This window comes from Diprion similis, chromosome 10 (genome assembly GCF_021155765.1).
Source record: "Diprion similis isolate iyDipSimi1 chromosome 10, iyDipSimi1.1, whole genome shotgun sequence".
Taxonomy (NCBI): domain Eukaryota; kingdom Metazoa; phylum Arthropoda; class Insecta; order Hymenoptera; family Diprionidae; genus Diprion; species Diprion similis.
The window spans coordinates 14,611,610-14,637,413 of NC_060114.1; the positions used below are offsets into that span (position 1 = coordinate 14,611,610).

General features: G+C 37.9%; 2 protein-coding genes across 5 annotated transcripts; one reads left to right on the top strand and one right to left on the bottom strand.

Annotated features, from left to right (window-relative positions):
• The first annotated feature begins 283 nt into the window (after window positions 1-283).
• On the top strand, window positions 284-8,922 carry LOC124410960 (DCN1-like protein 4). Of its 4 annotated transcripts, XM_046889712.1 has the most exons (7): window positions 284-445; window positions 1,163-1,413; window positions 6,716-7,082; window positions 7,203-7,410; window positions 7,762-7,938; window positions 7,976-7,995; window positions 8,207-8,922. In XM_046889712.1, the coding sequence occupies exons 1-5, from the start codon at window positions 284-286 to the stop codon at window positions 7,845-7,847; spliced, it is 1,074 nt and encodes a 357-aa protein (XP_046745668.1). In that variant the 3' UTR covers window positions 7,848-7,938; window positions 7,976-7,995; window positions 8,207-8,922. The 4 variants fall into 4 exon arrangements, with proteins under 4 accessions (XP_046745668.1, XP_046745667.1, XP_046745669.1 ...); XM_046889711.1 differs by having other exon boundaries at window positions 7,976-8,922; XM_046889713.1 differs by lacking the exons at window positions 284-445; window positions 1,163-1,413 and adding an exon at window positions 2,619-3,002 and having other exon boundaries at window positions 7,976-8,922.
• Window positions 8,923-10,403: 1,481 nt separating this feature from the next.
• On the bottom strand, window positions 10,404-12,139 carry LOC124411713 (protein FRG1 homolog). Its single transcript, XM_046891016.1, has 5 exons — window positions 11,984-12,139; window positions 11,785-11,864; window positions 11,320-11,612; window positions 10,766-10,965; window positions 10,404-10,629 (listed from the first exon to the last, which is right to left on the bottom strand). Exons 1-5 carry the CDS (start codon window positions 12,040-12,042, stop codon window positions 10,482-10,484), a joined length of 780 nt encoding a protein of 259 aa, XP_046746972.1. The 5' UTR covers window positions 12,043-12,139; the 3' UTR covers window positions 10,404-10,481.
• Between the last annotated feature and the right edge of the window lie 13,665 nt (window positions 12,140-25,804).

Sequence of the window (25,804 nt, forward strand, 5' to 3'; positions counted from 1 at the left end):
TATGGGTACATATTACTAGGAAGAGGAATAAAGCTTTATACGGAGAAAAGAGCAATTAGAAGTAAAAAAGAGAAAAAAAGAAACACCCACACACTTATGAAATAAAGAAATTAGGGGATTAAGAAGAGGAAAGAAAAAATAAAAATAAAATAATCAACAAGTAAATAAAACAAAAACGGAAGAGATAAAAGATCAAGGAAAAGAAAAGAACTACCTTGTATATTTTGTAAAAGAAAAAAAATAACGTCGGGTCATCGCGCGCGTACGCTGAGATGATACATTGATGAACCTAACCTCAATATTCTCAAACAATATCGCTGAGGTGAGAGAGCCAGAGGAGGATAGCAGCAGCAGTACCAGCAGCTACTACGAGACAAACTACATTACGGATCAGCTGAGCTCTTTCAGTCTATCCAGCGACACGCGGTCCCTCCATAATTATCTGGTAAGGATTTTTAACTTTAATATATTTCCCCTTCTTTTTCCCTGACCGTAATAACTCGATCTAATAGCTTCGTAAGAGATCTTATCATATTCATCTAATAGCTTTGTCTACGATCAAGACAAATGTGTTAATATTCTGGTACGTAGACAGGTTATCCGTTCGCCTATTCACACGCATGAAAATTTCGCCTCACGGTTCGCAGGATTCCGTGCTTCTCGCATTTCCTTGTTGCCTGCAAATCTTGACCCTATTTGTAAAATTTTTATTACTCATTCGTTCGTTTAACATTAATAATCTATGACTTAAGCTCAAGGACAGTTTCCAAGGTCGATTCAACTCGGCTTTATGTTTATCTTATGGTGCTGATCTGCTGTCAGTAAAGTAATCAAAACTTCACAACTTCAATTGTGTCCTTCATCCTCAAAGTAATGATCACTTGTTCTGCAGATACAATTTTTTTGGTTGACGATTTGGAGTCGAGTCATTACTGTCGTTTTATTTGAGCTTGGAAAATTGTTGTTTATGGATTTATGTCAAACCGCTGACAATAATTTTTGTTATCCTCAGCTAAGCCCGAGGTCAATTTTTTTTTTTTTTATACCAACCATTTCTCGTCTAAAGTTTATCACTTAACAAGGCTTGATGTTTCTTGCTATTATTACAACTGATATCAACAAATGGGATAACGATAAACCTTGACATTTTGAAAAACTTCAGACACCCTGGGAGGAAAATCAACGAGGGTCTCATACCGAGCTAGTGGAAGTAAACGAAAGCCGGAGGCTCAACGAGGGGGTACAAAGCCGAGGCCAGGTACTGGGGGCCGGAGGGATGCCTCGCAGTAAGCGGAGAGCGCCCTCCAGCACAAATCACCACCATCACCACCATTCAGCATCAGAAATGGCACCGAGCGCACACGAGGAAGGCATGGCAAGGCACCCTACAAAAAGGCTCAGGCACACGTCAAAGTGAGTTATCTTTTTTGAATATCAGGGGCGAGGGGCAAATTATAACACAGAGCATATATTATTCCGTTATCAGTGCAATGATGCAAATATGTAACTGTTCGTGTCTCGTTTTTTTTTTTTTTTTTTATCATCTTTTTGTTTACCGTTACTTTAATTTTCTCCTCCTTCATCTTCGATCACGTGCAGTCGATGAACGGTGCGTTGGAATGTTTACAAATCGTGAGATATAGGCTAAATAAAAAGTAAGCATCATCGGCAACAAGTCTGCAAAAAAGTTATCTGAGAGTAAAAATCTGTTAGGCCATAAAATTGGCTTTATTCATTGACGAATTCAAATTTCAAAACATTAGTTTTAATAGTTATATTTCCAGTTCCATAAAATGCTTTAGAGTATTGTTTGGTGTAGTTACTATGCTCTTTAACTTTTTCTGTCATCTTTGAATTGCCTGTATTCTCATAATTTGCCGGTGAAAATTGTGAAAGATAAAGGAAATACTACAATTTTGTTTCCTGCCACTTTTCACTATGTGATGGTAGAGTTTCAACTTTTGGAATTATCTAAAAAGGCAAAAAATAGACTTGAGAGTGGCCTTGTCGTATCCTTGACTTCGCAATAACGCAGCTTGACTTTTTGAATTGCATCTAACAAAAATTGTTGTGAAATTTAAAAGAAATATACCACCGAAGTCTTTTGCTTGAGAAACTAACACGAGATATGCTCTTTTCAATCAAAACTAAATAATCTCAATTTCATTTTCATATGTTTCCTGAACTGCATGTTTTGCTATAACTGAGAACAGTTTCAATGCTCATAAAATACTGCTTCGTAAAAACATTTGTCTTATTTCCATTGCCTACTTTTATTTTTCGCATCATTTATGACAAAGCACAATGATTGTCCTTGGTCAACAAAATACTCATACAAACCATCCAAAAGCTTGTTGAAACGTTATTTATGCATCCATAGTAACATAGGTGATAATTTGAATGTCTGTAGATAATAATTTTAGATGATTCGTTTTTAGATTGTATCTTTTTCACTCCACATGACGATTAGATAAGATTGGAAATGTATGTATTTATCGGGTATGTGTGTGTACACTAGCGTCGATGTGTGTAGCAAGGTGAAAGTTTTGTATAAGTCATCCATTGAGCAGTCAGCTGATCATCCTGTGCAGCCATCTGTGTCAGTCGTAGAGCTGAGTTGATAAAAGTTTTGGTGAAAAAAAAAAATTTACCAGTATTTTTTTTTCACTCTTCTTCTCATTATCCATCAGACGTGTGAATCTATGCATACTAGTTAATTATAGTTGAAATGAAATATTTTTAACTTGGATATAAAAATAGAACAATCGACCACAATAATAACATGCAAGAAATGTGTATGTTCGCGTTGCATAAATAACAATTCAGTTCGTCGCCGTCACTGTCATCGTTGTCATGAAGAGAGTTGTACTTAGTGAATTTAACGGTATCTTCTACTGCTGGTCACAAATCGCAAGATAGTCACAAGTGAAGTATTACGTTCAAAGTGTCAAATATTTCCAAACTACACTATCAACGCGAATGAAAAAAATGAAAGCACTGATGTAATTATGATCACAATTATTATATTTAATTTCTATAACTATTTTATAAGTGAGAAATAATGATATTCGATCATTTTATTACTGACAAGAAAACGTATATTCTTTCGGGAATGAAGGTACATGTTTATTTAGATTTATGGGAAAAATGTTTCACCGCACGTTACATTACAGTCTCTTGAATAATTGTTCCCTTTAATATAAATCGATTTAAATTTAGCAACAAAGTAAAATTTTTGCAAATATTTTCCTCGGTTATTATCATTTAACAAAGACTAGTCATGTCATTGATAAAATGCTTTTGTTATCAAGAGCGAATTGCGTCATGACTGAAACAACTGTAGTCATGAAAGAATGTTTTTCTCATTTTGTTTCTTTCTTTTCCCTCAGTAGAACCAAGACATTATTATCTCAGGTATATGAAATTTGCCATAAAATAAATTATATTTCCTATCTCTTGCTGCGCAATTGTTGTGTTGCATCGGTATTCGGACTCGACGCTATATGTTGTCATGTGGTTGACATCGCTTAGTCCTTGAGAAATAGTTACGAGTAATTGTGATTGAGCAAGCTTGTTCACATGATTGTATTTAGTAATTTATAATGTAACATGTGAAAACACTTCTTCACTGTGTATCTCTATTACTCGTTGCTGTCGAACGGCTACTCATTACCCCTCGGATATCTTTTGCCAGCTTTGTATTTGTCCGTTATATGTATACGTACGTTATGGCGATGTGTCGATAAAAGAAAGCGTATAGTAATCTGGATCTTTTCATTGTACAGAAAAATTTTGCAACACTCAACAGTAGCCAACAAACTTTTGATTAGCGAGATATTTGATCTGATTTTTATCGCCAGAAAATAAAATTAAATGAGAGCAGAGGAGACTGTAATTGGAAACGAAACAAATAAACTTGTGTCCGGGTACGAGGTTTTTTTGACTGTTGCATCACCTTGATTTACGTGTGCAAATATAATACAAACTGGCTTCTTTTTTTACATCAAAATCTATAAGTTCACAGTTCGTAACGTTAATATAACAAAACGTTGGAAGAAAAATTACTATTTTACATCATTACTTGACTTTGACAGAGCTGAGAATGGATAGTATGAGGAAATCTTCTTCTTTTACAGTTTACTGAATTCCAGACAGTTCTAAAGTTGTCAAATAACAACGTTTCTTTAGAAAGGCATTGTCACATTGACGTTACAAACTCCACCCTTTTAAAAATTGAATTGTTTCTCACTGAAAATCATTCATAGTGCAAACTATATTTCTGGCTATTCTATTCACTGAATTTTTTTGGGCAAATTTGCTTTCCGAAGGTCGGATGTTGTCTCTTCTTTTTTGTGAGCATGAGCCTAAAATTTTTCAACATTGGTGTTAACACATATATTTCTTTCTGGTACGTTTTCATTTTGAATTTCCAAATTACTTAGTCGTCTTTAATATTTTTAAAAAGATTTACTTTCCCATAAAGACTGCCACAGCATTACGAGTAATTATCACCCCACAGGTAAACTAAATTTAAATTCAGCCTTGGTTCAAAAGAAACCTACTTCAGAAATTTGGTAAATTACAAATGTCATTAGTTAGATGGAAAAATTGTGTTATAATCATCAGAAATTAACTGCTGAATTGCTCTTGGTATTTATCATTGGATTTTTTTCCATATAAAAATTATCACACAAATTATCTACTCGATTTTTCAACCCTAGAAAATGGAGATGTAAAATAAAAGAGAATTGTAATTCGACGTAGTCTTGAGAGTTGTGTCCTTATGTCGGAATTGGCCTTTTGGCACAGACTTCTTTCTCTAAGCATATTCGGGTTCCTCAATTTGTTTACCGATAGCCTTGACATAAGAAGTATGCGTGAAGCTGACGGTGAGGTTGTCTTGCACGTGGTCACAATCACACGCATGCATGCCTATACATATGCGTATAGCTAATACAGGCAGACGGTTAGCCAATTCGAAAATAGACATCTCTTACCCCCACCGTACAATTAACGGCAGTCTGTCTTTTTCTCCCGTCTGCGTTTGTCCGTTTCTCAGATTTCCTGTACATAAATACATGTGAATATGAGTATATAAGTGGGTGGTGGATATTTGTGTTTTACACTAATAACGCACGGTCCAGTAATAATTGTGAATATATTATTTACACTATTTAATATTAAACGAAATTCAGAAAAACTAAAAGATCCAAAGCAACTAAAGTGAGACAATTATTGCAAGTCATCAGGTATCACAGAGTTCTAAACAAACTATTTAATCTGTGCCGGTAAAGTGACAGGTGAAAATTATTCATTATTTTTTAAATGATTTATATTTGATATATTTGATTTAGAAAAATCCTCTTAAATCTTCAAATCTAATGACTGCAAAAACGTTATTCAAAATTTTTTATTTACAATTTCTTATCAGCTATTCATAGAATTTAATGAAATATAAAATAATATAAACTGTCATAACAATTCGAAGTTTTGAAAGACTTTGTCGAATTGTTACATTCAGATCCTTTTAAAACTTCATGCTTGCGGTGCGTTCTGACCGCAGTTAATTACAAACGAATTAGAACAGACAAAGGAATCTAGAAAAAATTTGGTATAGCTTTTGTACTCTGTGTTTCTGTCTTGAGTTGTGTCTACTTCGAGGCCGTTACGTCACACACGGCCATACATATTAAAACTTTTCGTTGATCGGAATAGGTAGTGTATCCGTGTCATTGGCACACATTGGAGTTTGTGCTCTGTCGGATCTAGAACAGAACTTGGCTGGGTTCGGCGTAAACAATATTGTAATATTGTTTTGAACCCGATAGCGGTTCAATAAAATATTGTAAATAGTGTTTCTTTCAGTTGCATTGAATCTAACAGTCTATGTGAATAATTTTTTTATCAAGATATAAACAAAAATATATATCGACATAGCGGTAATAAATCTAATCAATACATCGAAGAAACAACAGTATCACAGTGTATGGATGTCGAGAGGTTTGTTTAATAATTACTTTGCCGTAAAAATATTGACAGCAAATTTTCTTTTTTTGTTTCTTCTCTCAACTTTAATAGTTATAATGCTATCAACGAGATTGAGTTATAGATCAAACAGTTCAAATGTATATCTGCATATTTTTTTAATTATATAATTAGAAGAATACATAGTTGAATATGAATTGTTGCTTTCGAAAATTACAGTAACTTGGAGGAATAGTATGTAACTCGTGTATTGTTGCAAAATTCCAATTGACATTTTCCCTGGTATTTGCAGGTGCCTCTGTTAGTATTAATTCGGCCACGATTCAAGGAGTCTATTAATAAAATTGTCATGAGTCATTTGGAGAATTTTAATGTGTCTGCATTTTTTTTTTCTTCCAACTCTTTATATTTATATTTTCTCACAGCAGTCCTTGTTCTTCATATTCATTTCAATTGTGAAACGAGAAACAGGAAAAATTAATTACCGAACGTGTTTAGAGAAAAGTTTTAGTGAAAAAGTGACGGAATAGTCGATAGTTGAGACGATTCATTCGCCGGTAGCGAAATCCCGAAAGATATGATTCTTGACTGTATTTACAATAAGGCATTTACAATGTTCAAGGCCAATTTATATTGATGTGAATTGGATAACTTTCGAACCATTCCAATTAAAAAATGCAAGAATTCGGTCTGACATTACAATAATTCAATGAAATTTTTGTACTTTTAGTGCTAGGCGGTACACAAAGACAGAAGATGTGTCCAGCGCCTCATCATTTTCACAAAAAAGATGCATCGCGTGGTTCAGGGAGTACACGACGCCAGATGATCCGGATATGCTAGGTCCAGAAGGGATGGAAAAATTTTGCGAGGATATCGGTGTTGAGCCCGAGAACGTGGTGATGCTTGTATTAGCCTACAAAATGAATGCTAGACAGATGGGCTTTTTTACGCTTAGCGAATGGCTGAAAGGTCTTTCGGAGTTACAATGCGACTCAATAGCAAAAGTACAACAAAAGCTAGAACACCTAAGAAACTTGCTTAACGAGGCGCACACATTTAAGGGGATTTACAGATACGCTTATGACTTTGCTAGGGTAAGTTAAAAGTAGTTCAAAGTAGTTCGAATTTTGTCATTTTCTTTTTACTTCTTGCAAGTTCGATAACACCTTCATGTAGTGTAATTCCTTCACGGTAAATCGTTTTTTGTTTTATAGGATAAAGATCAACGGAGTATGGATATGGAAACTGCGAGAGTAATGCTTCAGCTCCTGCTTGGAAAGCATTGGCCACTCTTCGCTCAATTTGCTCAGTTTTTAGATCAGTCAAAGTACAAAGTTATCAACAAAGATCAGTGGTGCAACATTTTGGAATTTTCACGCACCATCAGTCATGATCTTTCAAATTATGATTTGGACGGAGCATGTAAGTACTCGTTTTTCAATATGATTTTAAATAAATTGTCAGTTCATTGAGATATGGCTGTACGTGTATCAGTCACCATTTGGCTTAATGTCGTCATATCGTAACTTTTCGAACAAAATATTTCCATAGGTCGAAAAGTTTCGTTGATCTAAATGTGTCAATATTTTTTTCTTTACATATACAGAAATTATCATTTGAGCTAATATTTGATATCTAGCAGCTCAGATGATCGGTTTTTAAACTTCATTACGTATATTATCGAATGATAACCATATAATTAACTCTAACCATGATATTTGATGTTTTGGTTTTTATCTTATTTTTTTTCTTTATCTTTATCTTTAATTACAGGGCCAGTAATGCTTGACGAGTTTGTCGAGTGGCTCAAAGTTCAACGAGGCGAAGGTGTGACTTCCCTAGAATCGCGAGGCAGCTGAAACAACCGATTGAAATGAGACCAGCTCATCGTCAGACGACAAAAGGCCCTCACCGAACTTAAATGAACCCTCCCTTCCTTGCCCCCCCCCCCCCTTCCCCCTCCCCAGATACCTTTAACCACTAAATGCAATACAATAATTCGTTTTTGTCAGTTAAAAAAAAGTTTTTGGATTCTTTGCTAAATTAAATTCTGGCTTGTTCGCAAGAAAAGTGTTTCAGTTGTTGTTATTATTATCACATATTTGTATGTTCATTAATATACGTAGTGGTATTCTTACTTTCATTATTTCTTTGTCTATTTTCCATCTGTTGTACTTGCAAGATTTTTTTTACTCTCTTCTCTATATCTATAAAATAGATCACAAACAGCTGCGAGTACGAACAGCATACACGTATACACATACATATGTCCACTCAAAAGCTGACTCTGAAGCGTATAGTATATAGTGTATTCATTCAACTCAAATAATTCTAAAATTTAATTCCACGCCGTATGTATAATAATATTAATATTTAATAAAAACTAAAAAATAATGATAGAATATAATAATAATAATAACAATAATAATGACGACGGTAAATAAGTAAATAATAACGTTAATTGCAGACTGAAGGAAGTAGCGATATTACTGTGATGATTCTTCGTTATTACAATTTATTGAATGAAAAATACTGATCCCAAAAACAAAACAAAAAAATAATAAACTCAAAAATCATACGGTTTAATTTTAATTATCTCATTGTTATAATAACAGTAAAGAAGATAATAATAATAATAATAATAATAATAATATTAATGATGAAATTTAAATTCCTACTCTAGTTTAATATTCATCGAGTAACGTGAAGTGATTTAGAATTTTAGAAATTTTGACGATACAGTGATGTTACACATCATTGAAGTTTCGTTCACTCAACGCCGATGTTTGGATTCTTTTCTGAGCAGTTTAGGGTGTTCGAGGTTATTACACGCCATAGGTGTTATTATTTGAAAATATTTTTGAGATCTGAATCTGCGCAGGATAGATGAAGCCAACAAAGCATAATTACTGGAATCCTTTTTGTTTGGGTTAGAAGGAAAAAAGAAAGAAAAAAAAAAAAAAATCGAATGAATAGTAACAAAACTTTGTTATTGAGCGTGAATCAATGCTTGTTAATTACACAAGTGGACTTTTAACGATTTTATTGTTTTCTCTTTTATCCCCCTTTTTACAATTTTTTTCTCCTTCTGTCATATTTTTCTTCTTTCACACACAATATTTTTAATATAATAGGTAACTAGGCACTGTATTACCCGCGATCAAGAGGGTTGCAAACTAATGCGTTATACAAAAACATTTTAGTCAATTAATCAAATTGAATAGGTATTCATTAATGTGTATTATTAAATTGAATTCGTAATAACATGTGTGACAAGTGGATGCCTCTATATTCATCCTTGTGTCGTCACGTGTATATTTGTTTTTCTTTGTCTTTATGTTTGTCATTAGTTTTTCTATTGCGGTTTACGTTTTATGATTTAAACGGAATGTATTTATGTACAAAGGCTTTGTTCACCTGGGTCAGGATTTCTTTTAGTTAATTTGAATTATAAATAAATGATAAGTAAATGAATTCGTAAACATGACGTCTTTATTTTCTCGATTTATCAATCCCAATATTTTGCAGAACTGTTGTTCTCTGTCTCTATGTTGTACATATCTTTCTGTCTCGATAAATTTATAGTAATACATATATTGAGGTGAGATTGACAGAAGAAAGCATGGAATGAAGAAATTAATAAGCGTTGAATAGAATTAGCTAGAAAAACGAGATGAAAAAAAATTGCGTTGGGATATTTATTTTATTTTACGTCGATTAAAACATTATCGTTGAGTCATATATTCTTTGATTACCCAAACTATGTACATTATTTGAAGACCACTTTTTTTCCCCTTCAGACGTTCTGTTTAATTGTCATAGTATTGTTTTTAATGGTTGATGTAGACAGAATACAAATAGAGAAGAAAAAAGGAATCCAAAATTGACGCACGATGAAGTGATGGTGTCTGGATAGAAAACGGTATAATTTTTTATTATTCTACCCAGAGGGAGGTAATTAACAATTTATTCATATTAACGTCTCACGTCATTTTAGTTAATTTTTCCGATTCCTATTTTCTACCAATTTTACGATAGTTATGAACCAACGAAAAAATGTATACGGATAATACGTACACATATTGAAATAATAACATACGCTATATTGAAATAAAGTTGTTTCTTTCTTCATCAAGTTTACAATTTTTATTTTCTCTACTTCGAGTGAACGAACTTTTGTCGGTAACACTGGATTATACAATAAAAATTCAACACCGGTCGTACTTGAATAATTTTTAGTTTACATTGTTTCATCTCCGAAAAAAGAAACAACAAAGTTAATCTATTATTCTTTAGCTTTAATCGATACCCTAATGAGAAGTGAGCGATAAAAGTAAAGAAGAAATCTTCCTAAATACGTATTAAAATCAACAATTTCTTCAAGTATAAATAATTATCCGAATGTTTTGTTTTTCCAGCATATTCACGATAACGTCGTTTACATTATTAAGTAAGAATTATTTATGATAAAAGTTCAACTGTTATAAATTTAATTATTTACAGTATCGATCAGCTTTCATTTTACTTCTTCGATCCAACAGCGCTTCGTGAAGATTCCCCTCATTTTTCGCCTGTTCCAATTCCGCACGACTTTCGACGTTGATTCTAAGCTTTTTATCCTGAAACTTTTGAAACTTTCTCCTGAAAAAAGGTCACGAAAAAAAAATACTGTTATTAATATTATTACTCTATTTACAATCAAGTTATAATCTATTAATTATTGTTGCTTCTAATTACTATTTATCCTATTAATTATGTAACTATAATAGAATCATACACGTAATTAATTTCGACTTCAGCAAGGGATCCTTGCTCTTCGGTAGGTACATTCTTGCTTGAATCCTGTGTTTTTTGCGTCAGGCTTCTTATTGTCAATATTTCTGATGGACCAGCCTTGGTTCTTTCACATATTATATCATCGTCGTCTGCGACAGACATGAAACACCCAGTATTACTCAGTAACGCCAGTTTCCCATCCTGAAAAACAGTTCCAATAGAAGGATGCAATTTGTAATGTTAAGGTACCAAAGCATTTTCAGAGAAAATCTTTACTAGTCTTCTTAAAAATTGTTTGAAAATAAGACAAAGTTAACTTGCAGAGGTGCTAATTTTTTCATTGCTTCATTACCTTAACATTATTCAAACTATCAACAATAGTTTGGTGTTTAAAATGATGATTGGATATCTATTTCCAAGAAGATTTTACAAATTAATCCAAACTTGTTCACTTTTTCATTTATGACTAACAGTAGTTCAAAATATGTAATTAATTGTAATAAGATTAATTTTTTCAAAATGGGCAATATGATCATTTGAGGAATCAAGATATACTTCAAATATTGGCTCCCATTGCTCCATGGCTCCAACTGCGTCACTTCTTCCAATGACAACTCCTTTCTTATCAACGCCAATGTATTTTCCGTAACCCGATTTCAATGCAATTTTTGTATCGTTGACTGGAAATGCAGTAAGGATTTCTTCTGGTGACGGACCTTCCTTCTCATCATGAGGAGCACCCAGTGTAAACAATCCATTATCCAAAGCTTTGACATAGCATGAATTCCCAAATTCGATTGCAACTGTTCCAGTTATCTCAGCAATTGACGTTGCTTTCCACCAGCCTCCTGCAACACATTGAAGAATGAAGTACAAGAAACGATTTAGCATACTGGATCAAGTAGGCTGTCTAATTTAGTAAAAGTTTCAATTGTTGAACCATTATGATACAATCATTCGAAGACAGTTAAGATGTATTAGCACTAGGGTGGTATAAGGGTTGAATTTAAACAGGCAGACCGTGAAGAATAGCATCCTCATCTTGCACACTCTCTGCTTTGTCCTTGTTCTCTTGCTTCTTGTGTTTCCGCTTTTTTGACCTAAAATTCGAACCAAGAAAAATCCACAAGTTGAGACAGTGATTTTAGGTAAATATAACCTCAACTATATCGACATCAGTCTCGTGAAGGGGTCACCATAACAATGTACCTATACCTACTTGGGTTTTTCGCCTTTCAATACGAGTTTACCTATCCGAACTTTATCGTACTCGGACATGTTAAAGTAACGACAATTCTTTAGGATAATGTATCCAAAAGCACTTCGAACTTATTTATTCCGTGTCAACAAATATGACTGCTCGAATGGTGACAAGGGAGTAACTCCAAAATTGCCGTACGTTAGGCGCTATTGTGGATTACTTAGTTCTTTTGCAATAACAGTACGTAAGCGCTTTCGAAATCTTCTTAGTAATCCTGGGGGTTGAATTGGTCTAAACGGGATCGATCTTCTAAGAAACGCAAACACGTGAGGCTAACCCTTTTGGATTCTTAGTGAACATTTCGACGATTTGGAAAAGTGCTGTAAACTATTCTTTCATGCACTGTTCTGACGTAATTTTGCGAGAGGAAGCGATTGAGTGCAGTCCCAATACGCTGCGAGCAACGGATCGAAAGTTACAGCCAAAAAACTGCAGATTTCCATCGTCATTTCTCTGCTGTTGATCCTACGCTTTTTTAACAGTGTTTTTTGAGTTCCTGTAGTTCCAATTAGCCAAGAAACGGTCATACAAATCAATTCAGAGACCAGAAATTTTCGGCTCCAAAGATCGAGAAAGAAAGTAAGGCTAACCCCTTTGGATTTGTGGCGAAAATTTCGACGACTTTGAAAAGTGCTGCAATTAATTTTTTAGGGCACTATTCCGACGTAATTTAGCGAGAGAAATCGATTGAGCGCAGTCCCAATACGCTGCGAGCAACGGATCAAAAGTTACAGCCAAAAAACTGCAGAATTCCATCGTCATTTCTCTGCTGTTGATTTTACGCTTTTTTGACTGTGTTTTTTGAGTTCCTGGGGTTCCAATTAGCCGAAAAACGGTCATACAAATCGATTCAAAGACTAGAAATTTTCAACTCCAAAAATCGCAAGAAAAGTAAGGCTAACCCCTTTGGATTTTTAGCGAAAATTTCGACGAGTTTGAAAAGTGCTGCGATTAATTTTTTAGGGCACTATTCCGACGTAATTTTGCGAGAGAAATCGATTGGGCGCAGTCCCAATACGCTGCGAGCAACGAATCAAAAGTTACGGCCAAAAAACTGCAGATTTTCATCGTCATTTCTCTGCTGTTGATCCTACGCTTTTTTTACTGTGTTTTTTGAGTTCCTGGGGTTTCAATTAGCCTAGAAACGGTCATACAAATCGATTCGGAGACTAGAAATTTTCGGCTCCAAAAATCGCAAGAAAAGTAAGGCTAACCCCTTTGGATTTTTGGCGAAAATTTCGACGAGTTTGAAAAGTGCTGCGATTAATTTTTCAGGGCACTATTCCGACGCAATTTTGCGAGAGAAATCGATTGAGCGCAGTACCAATACGCTGCGAGCAACGGATCAAAAGTTACAGCCAAAAAACTGCAGATTTTCATCGTCATTTCTCTGCTGTTGGTCCTACGCTTTTTTTACTGTGTTTTTTGAGTTCCTGGGGTTCCAATTAGCCAAGAAACGGTCATACAAATCGATTCGGAGACCAGAAATTTTCGGCCCCAAAAATCGCCAAAAAAGTAAGGCTAACCCCTTTGGATTTTTAGCGAAAATTTCGTCGACTCTGAAAAGTGCTGCAATTAATTTTTTAGGGCACTATTCCGACGTAATTTTGCGAGAGAAATCGATTGAGCGCAGTCCCAATACGCTGCGAGCAACGGATCAAAAGTTACAGCCAAAAAACTGCAGAATTCCATCGTCATTTCTCTGCTGTTGATTTTACGCTTTTTTGACTGTGTTTTTTGAGTTCCTGGGGTTCCAATTAGCCGAAAAACGGTCATACAAATCGATTCAGAGACTAGAAATTTTCGGCTCCAAAAATCGCAAGAAAAGTAAGGCTAACCCCTTTGGATTTTTAGCGAAAATTTCGACGAGTTTGAAAAGTGCTGCGATTAATTTTTTAGAACACTATTCCGACATAATTTTGCGAGAGAAATCGATTGGGCGCAGTCCCAATACGCTGCGAGCAACGGATCAAAAGTTACAGCCAAAAAACTGCAGATTTTCATCGTCATTTCTCTGCTGTTGGTCCTACGCTTTTTTTACTGTGTTTTTTGAGTTCCTGGGGTTCCAATTAGCCTAGAAACGGTCATACAAATCGATTCGGAGACCAGAAATTTTCGGCTCCAAAAATCGCCAAAAAAGTAAGGCTAACCCCTTTGGATTTTTGGCGAAAATTTCGACGAGTTTGAAAAGTGCTGCGATTAATTTTTTAGGGCACTATTCCGACGTAATTTTGCGAGAGAAATCGATTGGGCGCAGTCCCAATACGCTGCGAGCAACGGATCAAAAGTTACAGCCAAAAAACTGCAGATTTTCATCGTCATTTCTCTGCTGTTGGTCCTACGCTTTTTTTACTGTGTTTTTTGAGTTCCTGGGGTTCCAATTAGCCTAGAAACGGTCATACAAATCGATTCGAAGACCAGAAATTTTCGGCTCCAAAAATCGCCAAAAAAGTAAGGCTAACCCCTTTGGATTATTGGCGAAAATTTCGACGAGTTTGAAAAGTGCTGCGATTAATTTTTTAGGGCACTATTCCGACGTAATTTTGCGAGAGAAATCGATTGGGCGCAGTCCCAATACGCTGCGAGCAACGGATCAAAAGTTACAGCCAAAAAACTGCAGATTTTCATCGTCATTTCTCTGCTGTTGGTCCTACGCTTTTTTTACTGTGCTTTTTGAGTTCCTGGGGTTCCAATTAGCCTAGAAACGGTCATACAAATCGATTCGAAGACCAGAAATTTTCGGCTCCAAAAATCGCCAAAAAAGTAAGGCTAACCCCTTTGGATTTTTGGCGAAAATTTCGACGAGTTTGAAAAGTGCTGCGATTAATTTTTTAGGGCACTATTCCGACGTAATTTTGCGAGAGAAATCGATTGGGCGCAGTCCCGAAACGCTGCGAGCAACGGATCAAAAGTTACAGCCAAAAAACTGCAGATTTTCATCGTCATTTCTCTGCTGTTGGTCCTACGCTTTTTTTACTGTGTTTTTTGAGTTCCTGGGGTTCCAATTAGCCTAGAAACGGTCATACAAATCGATTCGGGGACCAGAAATTTTCGGCTCCAAAAATCGCCAAAAAAGTAAGGCTAACCCCTTTGGATTTTTGGCGAAAATTTCGACGAGTTTGAAAAGTCCTGCGATTAATTTTTTAGGGCACTATTCCGACGTAATTTTGCGGGGGAAATCGATTGGGCGCAGTCCCAATACGCTGCGAGCAACGGATCAGAAGTTACAGCCAAAAAACTGCAGATTTTCATCGTCATTTCTCTGCTGTTGGTCCTACGCTTTTTTTACTGTGTTTTTTGAGTTCCTGGGGTTCCAATTAGCCTAGAGACGGTCATACAAATCGATTCGGAGACCAGAAATTTTCGACTCCGAAAATCGCCAAAAAAGTAAGGCTAACCCCTTTGGATTTTTGGCGAAAATTTCGTCGACTCTGAAAAGTGCTGCAATTAATTTTTTAGGGCACTATTCCGACGTAATTTTGCGAGAGAAATCGATTGAGCGCAGTCCCAATACGCTGCGAGAGACGGATCAAAAGTTACAGCCAAAAAACTGCAGAATTCCATCGTCATTTCTCTGCTGTTGATTTTACGCTTTTTTCACTGTGTTTTTTGAGTTCCTGGGGTTCCAGTTAGCCGAAAAACGGTCATACAAATCGATTCGGAGACTAGAAATTTTCAGCTTCAAAAATCGCAAGAAAAGTAAGGCTAACCCCTTTGGATTTTTAGCGAAAATTTCGACGAGTTTGAAAAGTGCTGCGATTAATTTTTTAGAACACTATTCCGACGTAATTTTGCGAGAGAAATCGATTGGGCGCAGTCCCAATACGCTGCGGGCAACGGATCAAAAGTTACAGCCAAAAAACTGCAGATTTTCATCGTCATTTCTCTGCTGTTGGTCCTACGCTTTTTTTACTGTGTTTTTTGAGTTCCTGGGGTTCCAATTAGCCTAGAAACGGTCATACAAATCGATTCGAAGACCAGAAATTTTCGGCTCCAAAAATCGCCAAAAAAGTAAGGCTAACCCCTTTGGATTATTGGCGAAAATTTCGACGAGTTTGAAAAGTGCTGCGATTAATTTTTTAGGGCACTATTCCGACGTAATTTTGCGAGAGAAATCGATTGGGCGCAGTCCCAATACGCTGCGAGCAACGAATCAAAAGTTACAGCCAAAAAACTGCAGATTTTCATCGTCATTTCTCTGCTGTTGGTCCTACGCTTTTTTTACTGTGTTTTTTGAGTTCCTGGGGTTCCAATTAGCCTAGAAACGGTCATACAAATCGATTCGGAGACCAGAAATTTTCGGCTCCAAAAATCGCCAAAAAAGTAAGGCTAACCCCTTTGGATTTTTGGCGAAAATTTCGACGAGTTTGAAAAGTGCTGCGATTAATTTTTGAGGGCACTATTCCGACGTAATTTCGCGAGAGAAATCGATTGGGCGCAGTCCCAATACGCTGCGAGCAACGGATCAAAAGTTACAGCCAAAAAACTGCAGATTTTCATCGTCATTTCTCTGCTGTTGGTCCTACGCATTTTTTACTGTGTTTTTTGAGTTCCTGGGGTTCCAATTAGCCTAGAAACGGTCATACAAATCGATTCGGGGACCAGAAATTGTCGGCTCCAAAAATCGCCAAAAAAGTAAGGCTAACCCCTTTGGATTTTTGGCGAAAATTTCGACGAGTTTGAAAAGTCCTGCGATTAATTTTTTAGGGCACTATTCCGACGTAATTTTGCGAGGGAAATCGATTGGGCGCAGTCCCAATACGCTGCGAGCAACGGATCAAAAGTTACAGCCAAAAAACTGCAGATTTTCATCGTCATTTCTCTGCTGTTGGTCCTACGCTTTTTTTACTGTGTTTTTTGAGTTCCTGGGGTTCCAATTAGCCTAGAAACGGTCATACAAATCGATTCGGAGACCAGAAATTTTCGGCTCCAAAAATCGCCAAAAAAGTAAGGCTAACCCCTTTGGATTTTTGGCGAAAATTTCGACGAGTTTGAAAAGTGCTGCGATTAATTTTTTAGGGCACTATTCCGACGTAACTTCGCGAGAGAAATCGATTGGGCGCAGTCCCAATACGCTGCGAGCAACGGATCAAAAGTTACAGCCAAAAAACTGCAGATTTTCATCGTCATTTCTCTGCTGTTGGTCCTACGCTTTTTTTACTGTGTTTTTTGAGTTCCTGGGGTTCCAATTAGCCTAGAAACGGTCATACAAATCGATTCGGAGACCAGAAATTTTCGGCTCCGAAAATCGCCAAAAAAGTAAGGCTAACCCCTTTGGATTTTTGGCGAAAATTTCGACGAGTTTGAAAAGTGCTGCGATCAATTTTTGAGGGCACTATCCCGACGTAATTTTGCGAGAGAAATCGATTGGGCGCAGTCCCAATACGCTGCGAGCAACGGATCAAAAGTTACAGCCAAAAAACTGCAGATTTTCATCGTCATTTCTCTGCTGTTGGTCCTACGCTTTTTTTACTGTGTTTTTTGAGTTCCTGGGGTTCCAATTAGCCTAGAAACGGTCATACAAATCGATTCGGAGACCAGAAATTTTCATCTCCAAAAATCGCCAAAAAAGTAAGGCTAACCCCTTTGGATTTTTGGCGAAAATTTCGACGAGTTTGAAAAGTGCTGCGATTAATTTTTGAGGGCACTATTCCGACGTAATTTCGCGAGAGAAATCGATTGGGCGCAGTCCCAATACGCTGCGAGCAACGGATCAAAAGTTACAGCCAAAAAACTGCAGAATTCCATCGTCATTTCTCTGCTGTTGATTTTACGCTTTTTTAACTGTGTTTTTTGAGTTCCTGGGGTTCCAATTAGCCGAAAAACGGTCATACGAATCGATTCGGAGACTAGAAATTTTCGGCTTCAAAAATCGCAAGAAAAGTAAGGCTAACCCCTTTGGATTTTTAGCGAAAATTTCGACGAGTTTGAAAAGTGCTGCGATTAATTTTTTAGAACACTATTCCGACGTAATTTTGCGAGAGAAATCGATTGGGCGCAGTCCCAATACGCTGCGAGCAACGGATCAAAAGTTACAGCCAAAAAACTGCAGATTTTCATCGTCATTTCTCTGCTGTTGGTCCTACGCTTTTTTTACTGTGTTTTTTGAGTTCCTGGGGTTCCAATTAGCCTAGAAACGGTCATACAAATCGATTCGGAGACCAGAAATTTTCGGCTTCAAAAATCGCCAAAAAAGTAAGGCTAACCCCTTTGGATTTTTGGCGAAAATTTCGACGAGTTTGAAAAGTGCTGCGATTAATTTTTTAGGGCACTATTCCGACGTAATTTCGCGAGAGAAATCGATTGGGCGCAGTCCCAATACGCTGCGAGCAACGGATCAAAAGTTACAGCCAAAAAACTGCAGATTTTCATCGTCATTTCTCTGCTGTTGGTCCTACGCTTTTTTCACTGTGTTTTCTGAGTTCCTGGGGTTCCAATTAGCCTAGAAACGGTCATACAAATCGATTCGGAGACCAGAAATTTTCGGCTCCAAAAATCGCCAAAAAAGTAAGGCTAACCCCTTTGGATTTTTGGCGAAAATTTCGACGAGTTCGAAAAGTGCTGCGATTAATTTTTTAGGACACTATTCCGACGTAATTTTGCGAGAGAAATCGATTGGGCGCAGTCCCAATACGCTGCGAGCAACGGATCAAAAGTTACAGCCAAAAAACTGCATATTTTCATCGTCATTTCTCTGCTGTTGGTCCTACGCTTTTTTTACTGTGTTTTTTGAGTTCCTGGGGTTCCAATTAGCCGAAAAACGGTCATACAAATCGATTCGGAGACTAGAAATTTTCAGCTCCAGAAATCGCAAGAAAAGTAAGGCTAACCCCTTTGGATTTTTAGCGAAAATTTCGACGAGTTTGAAAAGTGCTGCGATTAATTTTTTAGAACACTATTCCGACGTAATTTTGCGAGAGAAATCGATTGGGCGCAGTCCCAATACGCTGCGAGCAACGGATCAAAAGTTACAGCCAAAAAACTGCAGATTTTCATCGTCATTTCTCTGCTGTTGGTCCTACGCTTTTTTTACTGTGTTTTTTGAGTTCCTGGGGTTCCAATTAGCCTAGAAACGGTCATACAAATCGATTCGGAGACCAGAAATTTTCGGCTCCAAAAATCGCCAAAAAAGTAAGGCTAACCCCTTTGGATTTTTGGCGAAAATTTCGACGAGTTTTAAAAGTGCTGCGAATAATTTTTTAGGGCACTATTCCGACGTAATTTCGCGAGAGAAATCGATTGGGCGCAGTCCCAATACGCTGCGAGCAACGGATCAAAAGTTACAGCCAGAAAACTGCAGATTTTCATCGTCATTTCTCTGCTGTTGGTCCTACGCATTTTTTACTGTGTTTTTTGAGTTCCTGGGGTTCTAATTAGCCTAGAAACGGTCATACAAATCGATTCGGGGACCAGAAATTTTCGGCTCCGAAAATCGCCAAAAAAGTAAGGCTAACCCCTTTGGATTTTTGGCGAAAATTTCGACGAGTTTGAAAAGTGCTGCGATTAATTTTTTAGGGCACTATTCCGACGTAATTTTGCGAGAGAAATCGATTGGGCGCAGTCCCAATACGCTGCGAGCAACGGATCAAAAGTTACAGCCAAAAAACTGCATATTTTCATCGTCATTTCTCTGCTGTTGGTCCTACGCTTTTTTTACTGTGCTTTTTGAGTTCCTGGGGTTCCAATTAGCCGAAAAACGGTCATACAAATCGATTCGGAGACTAGAAATTTTCGGCTCCAGAAATCGCTAGAAAAGTAAGGCTAACCCCTTTGGATTTTTAGCGAAAATTTCGACGAGTTTGAAAAGTGCTGCGATTAATTTTTTAGGACACTATTCCGACGTAATTTCGCGAGAGAAATCGATTGGGCGCAGTCCCAATACGCTGCGAGCAACGGATCAAAAGTTACAGCCAAAAAACTGCAGATTTTCATCGTCATTTCTCTGCTGTTGGTCCTACGCATTTTTTACTGTGTTTTTTGAGTTCCTGGGGTTCCAATTAGCCTAGAAACGGTCATACAAATCGATTCGGAGACCAGAAATTTTCGGCCCCAAAAATTGCCAAAAAAGTAAGGCTAACCCCTTTGGATTTTTAGCGAAAATTTCGTCGACTCTGAAAAGTGCTGCAATTAATTTTTTAGGGCACTATTCCGACGTAATTTTGCGAGAGAAATCGATTGGGCGCAGTCCCAATACGCTGCGAGCAACGGATCAAAAGTTACAGCCAAAAAACTGCATATTTTCATCGTCATTTCTCTGCTGTTGGTCCTACGCTTTTTTTACTGTGCTTTTTGAGTTCCTGGGGTTCCAATTAGCCGAAAAACGGTCATACAAATCGATTCGGAGACTAGAAATTTTCGGCTCCAGAAATCGCTAGAAAAGTAAGGCTAACCCCTTTGGATTTTTAGCGAAAATTTCGACGAGTTTGAAAAGTGCTGCGATTAATTTTTTAGGACACTATTCCGACGTAATTTCGCGAGAGAAATCGATTGGGCGCAGTCCCAATACGCTGCGAGCAACGGATCAAAAGTTACAGCCAAAAAACTGCAGATTTTCATCGTCATTTCTCTGCTGTTGGTCCTACGCTTTTTTCACTGTGTTTTTTGAGTTCCTGGGGTTCCAATTAGCCTAGAAACGGTCATACAAATCGATTCGGAGACCAGAAATTTTCGGCTCCAAAAATCGCCAAAAAAGTAAGGCTAACCCCTTTGGATTTTTGGCGAAAATTTCGACGAGTTTGAAAAGTCCCGCGATCAATTTTTTAGGGCACTATTCCGACGTAATTTCGCGAGAGAAATCGATTGGGCGCAGTCCCAATACGCTGCGAGCAACGGATCAAAAGTTACAGCCAAAAAACTGCAGATTTTCATCGTCATTTCTCTGCTGTTGGTCCTACGCTTTTTTCACTGTGTTTTCTGAGTTCCTGGGGTTCCAATTAGCCTAGAAACGGTCATACAAATCGATTCGGAGACCAGAAATTTTCGGCTCCAAAAATCGCCAAAAAAGTAAGGCTAACCCCTTTGGATTTTTGGCGAAAATTTCGACGAGTTTGAAAAGTGCTGCGATTAATTTTTTAGGACACTATTCCGACGTAATTTTGCGAGAGAAATCGATTGGGCGCAGTCCCAATACGCTGCGAGCAACGGATCAAAAGTTACAGCCAAAAAACTGCAGATTTTCATCGTCATTTCTCTGCTGTTGGTCCTACGCATTTTTTACTGTGTTTTTTGAGTTCCTGGGGTTCCAGTTAGCCTAGAAACGGTCATACAAATTGATTCGGAGACCAGAAATTTTCGGCTCAAAAAATCACCAAAAAAGTAAGGCTAACCCCTTTGGATTTTTAGCGAAAATTTCGTCGACTCTGAAAAGTGCTGCAATTAATTTTTTAGGGCACTATTCCGACGTAATTTTGCGAGAGAAATCGATTGAGCGCAGTCCCAATACGCTGCGAGCAACGGATCAAAAGTTACAGCCAAAAAACTGCAGATTTTCATCGTCATTTCTCTGCTGTTGGTCCTTCGCTTTTCTTACTGTGTTTTTTGAGTTCCTGGGGTTCCAATTAGCCTAGAAACGGTCATACAAATCGATTCGGAGACCAGAAATTTTCGGCTCCAAAAATCGCCAAAAAAGTAAGGCTAACCCCTTTGGATTTTTGGCGAAAATTTCGACGAGTTTGAAAAGTGCTGCGATTAATTTTTGAGGGCACTATTCCGACGTAATTTCGCGAGAGAAATCGATTGGGCGCAGTCCCAATACGCTGCGAGCAACGGATCAAAAGTTACAGCCAAAAAACTGCAGATTTTCATCGTCATTTCTCTGCTGTTGGTCCTACGCATTTTTTACTGTGTTTTTTGAGTTCCTGGGGTTCCAATTAGCCTAGAAACGGTCATACAAATCGATTCGGGGACCAGAAATTGTCGGCTCCAAAAATCGCCAAAAAAGTAAGGCTAACCCCTTTGGATTTTTGGCGAAAATTTCGACGAGTTTGAAAAGTCCTGCGATTAATTTTTTAGGGCACTATTCCGACGTAATTTTGCGAGGGAAATCGATTGGGCGCAGTCCCAATACGCTGCGAGCAACGGATCAAAAGTTACAGCCAAAAAACTGCAGATTTTCATCGTCATTTCTCTGCTGTTGGTCCTACGCTTTTTTTACTGTGTTTTTTGAGTTCCTGGGGTTCCAATTAGCCTAGAAACGGTCATACAAATCGATTCGGAGACCAGAAATTTTCGGCTCCAAAAATCGCCAAAAAAGTAAGGCTAACCCCTTTGGATTTTTGGCGAAAATTTCGACGAGTTTGAAAAGTGCTGCGATTAATTTTTTAGGGCACTATTCCGACGTAACTTCGCGAGAGAAATCGATTGGGCGCAGTCCCAATACGCTGCGAGCAACGGATCAAAAGTTACAGCCAAAAAACTGCAGATTTTCATCGTCATTTCTCTGCTGTTGGTCCTACGCTTTTTTTACTGTGTTTTTTGAGTTCCTGGGGTTCCAATTAGCCTAGAAACGGTCATACAAATCGATTCGGAGACCAGAAATTTTCGGCTCCGAAAATCGCCAAAAAAGTAAGGCTAACCCCTTTGGATTTTTGGCGAAAATTTCGACGAGTTTGAAAAGTGCTGCGATCAATTTTTGAGGGCACTATCCCGACGTAATTTTGCGAGAGAAATCGATTGGGCGCAGTCCCAATACGCTGCGAGCAACGGATCAAAAGTTACAGCCAAAAAACTGCAGATTTTCATCGTCATTTCTCTGCTGTTGGTCCTACGCTTTTTTTACTGTGTTTTTTGAGTTCCTGGGGTTCCAATTAGCCTAGAAACGGTCATACAAATCGATTCGGAGACCAGAAATTTTCATCTCCAAAAATCGCCAAAAAAGTAAGGCTAACCCCTTTGGATTTTTGGCGAAAATTTCGACGAGTTTGAAAAGTGCTGCGATTAATTTTTGAGGGCACTATTCCGACGTAATTTCGCGAGAGAAATCGATTGGGCGCAGTCCCAATACGCTGCGAGCAACGGATCAAAAGTTACAGCCAAAAAACTGCAGAATTCCATCGTCATTTCTCTGCTGTTGATTTTACGCTTTTTTAACTGTGTTTTTTGAGTTCCTGGGGTTCCAATTAGCCGAAAAACGGTCATACGAATCGATTCGGAGACTAGAAATTTTCGGCTTCAAAAATCGCAAGAAAAGTAAGGCTAACCCCTTTGGATTTTTAGCGAAAATTTCGACGAGTTTGAAAAGTGCTGCGATTAATTTTTTAGAACACTATTCCGACGTAATTTTGCGAGAGAAATCGATTGGGCGCAGTCCCAATACGCTGCGAGCAACGGATCAAAAGTTACAGCCAAAAAACTGCAGATTTTCATCGTCATTTCTCTGCTGTTGGTCCTACGCTTTTTTTACTGTGTTTTTTGAGTTCCTGGGGTTCCAATTAGCCTAGAAACGGTCATACAAATCGATTCGGAGACCAGAAATTTTCGGCTTCAAAAATCGCCAAAAAAGTAAGGCTAACCCCTTTGGATTTTTGGCGAAAATTTCGACGAGTTTGAAAAGTGCTGCGATTAATTTTTTAGGGCACTATTCCGACGTAATTTCGCGAGAGAAATCGATTGGGCGCAGTCCCAATACGCTGCGAGCAACGGATCAAAAGTTACAGCCAAAAAACTGCAGATTTTCATCGTCATTTCTCTGCTGTTGGTCCTACGCTTTTTTCACTGTGTTTTCTGAGTTCCTGGGGTTCCAATTAGCCTAGAAACGGTCATACAAATCGATTCGGAGACCAGAAATTTTCGGCTCCAAAAATCGCCAAAAAAGTAAGGCTAACCCCTTTGGATTTTTGGCGAAAATTTCGACGAGTTCGAAAAGTGCTGCGATTAATTTTTTAGGACACTATTCCGACGTAATTTTGCGAGAGAAATCGATTGGGCGCAGTCCCAATACGCTGCGAGCAACGGATCAAAAGTTACAGCCAAAAAACTGCATATTTTCATCGTCATTTCTCTGCTGTTGGTCCTACGCTTTTTTTACTGTGTTTTTTGAGTTCCTGGGGTTCCAATTAGCCGAAAAACGGTCATACAAATCGATTCGGAGACTAGAAATTTTCAGCTCCAGAAATCGCAAGAAAAGTAAGGCTAACCCCTTTGGATTTTTAGCGAAAATTTCGACGAGTTTGAAAAGTGCTGCGATTAATTTTTTAGAACACTATTCCGACGTAATTTTGCGAGAGAAATCGATTGGGCGCAGTCCCAATACGCTGCGAGCAACGGATCAAAAGTTACAGCCAAAAAACTGCAGATTTTCATCGTCATTTCTCTGCTGTTGGTCCTACGCTTTTTTTACTGTGTTTTTTGAGTTCCTGGGGTTCCAATTAGCCTAGAAACGGTCATACAAATCGATTCGGAGACCAGAAATTTTCGGCTCCAAAAATCGCCAAAAAAGTAAGGCTAACCCCTTTGGATTTTTGGCGAAAATTTCGACGAGTTTTAAAAGTGCTGCGAATAATTTTTTAGGGCACTATTCCGACGTAATTTCGCGAGAGAAATCGATTGGGCGCAGTCCCAATACGCTGCGAGCAACGGATCAAAAGTTACAGCCAGAAAACTGCAGATTTTCATCGTCATTTCTCTGCTGTTGGTCCTACGCATTTTTTACTGTGTTTTTTGAGTTCCTGGGGTTCTAATTAGCCTAGAAACGGTCATACAAATCGATTCGGGGACCAGAAATTTTCGGCTCCGAAAATCGCCAAAAAAGTAAGGCTAACCCCTTTGGATTTTTGGCGAAAATTTCGACGAGTTTGAAAAGTGCTGCGATTAATTTTTTAGGGCACTATTCCGACGTAATTTTGCGAGAGAAATCGATTGGGCGCAGTCCCAATACGCTGCGAGCAACGGATCAAAAGTTACAGCCAAAAAACTGCATATTTTCATCGTCATTTCTCTGCTGTTGGTCCTACGCTTTTTTTACTGTGCTTTTTGAGTTCCTGGGGTTCCAATTAGCCGAAAAACGGTCATACAAATCGATTCGGAGACTAGAAATTTTCGGCTCCAGAAATCGCTAGAAAAGTAAGGCTAACCCCTTTGGATTTTTAGCGAAAATTTCGACGAGTTTGAAAAGTGCTGCGATTAATTTTTTAGGACACTATTCCGACGTAATTTCGCGAGAGAAATCGATTGGGCGCAGTCCCAATACGCTGCGAGCAACGGATCAAAAGTTACAGCCAAAAAACTGCAGATTTTCATCGTCATTTCTCTGCTGTTGGTCCTACGCATTTTTTACTGTGTTTTTTGAGTTCCTGGGGTTCCAATTAGCCTAGAAACGGTCATACAAATCGATTCGGAGACCAGAAATTTTCGGCCCCAAAAATTGCCAAAAAAGTAAGGCTAACCCCTTTGGATTTTTAGCGAAAATTTCGTCGACTCTGAAAAGTGCTGCAATTAATTTTTTAGGGCACTATTCCGACGTAATTTTGCGAGAGAAATCGATTGGGCGCAGTCCCAATACGCTGCGAGCAACGGATCAAAAGTTACAGCCAAAAAACTGCATATTTTCATCGTCATTTCTCTGCTGTTGGTCCTACGCTTTTTTTACTGTGCTTTTTGAGTTCCTGGGGTTCCAATTAGCCGAAAAACGGTCATACAAATCGATTCGGAGACTAGAAATTTTCGGCTCCAGAAATCGCTAGAAAAGTAAGGCTAACCCCTTTGGATTTTTAGCGAAAATTTCGACGAGTTTGAAAAGTGCTGCGATTAATTTTTTAGGACACTATTCCGACGTAATTTCGC

Bases quoted from the DNA above. Each gene is read 5' to 3' on its own strand.
- LOC124410960 (XM_046889711.1), top strand. From the start codon at position 284: ATGAACCTAACCTCAATATTCTCAAACAATATCGCTGAGGTGAGAGAG. The intron at 7,083-7,202 runs GTAAGTTAAAAG...TTTGTTTTATAG, and splicing joins ACGCTTATGACTTTGCTAGG to GATAAAGATCAACGGAGTAT. The intron at 7,411-7,761 runs GTAAGTACTCGT...CTTTAATTACAG, and splicing joins TTATGATTTGGACGGAGCAT to GGCCAGTAATGCTTGACGAG.
- LOC124411713 (XM_046891016.1), bottom strand. From the start codon at position 12,042: ATGTCCGAGTACGATAAAGTTCGGATAGGTAAACTCGTATTGAAAGGC. The intron at 10,966-11,319 runs GTATATCTTGAT...ACTGTTTTTCAG, and splicing joins AATGGGAGCCAATATTTGAA to GATGGGAAACTGGCGTTACT. The intron at 10,630-10,765 runs GTATGATTCTAT...ACCTTTTTTCAG, and splicing joins GAAGTCGAAATTAATTACGT to GAGAAAGTTTCAAAAGTTTC.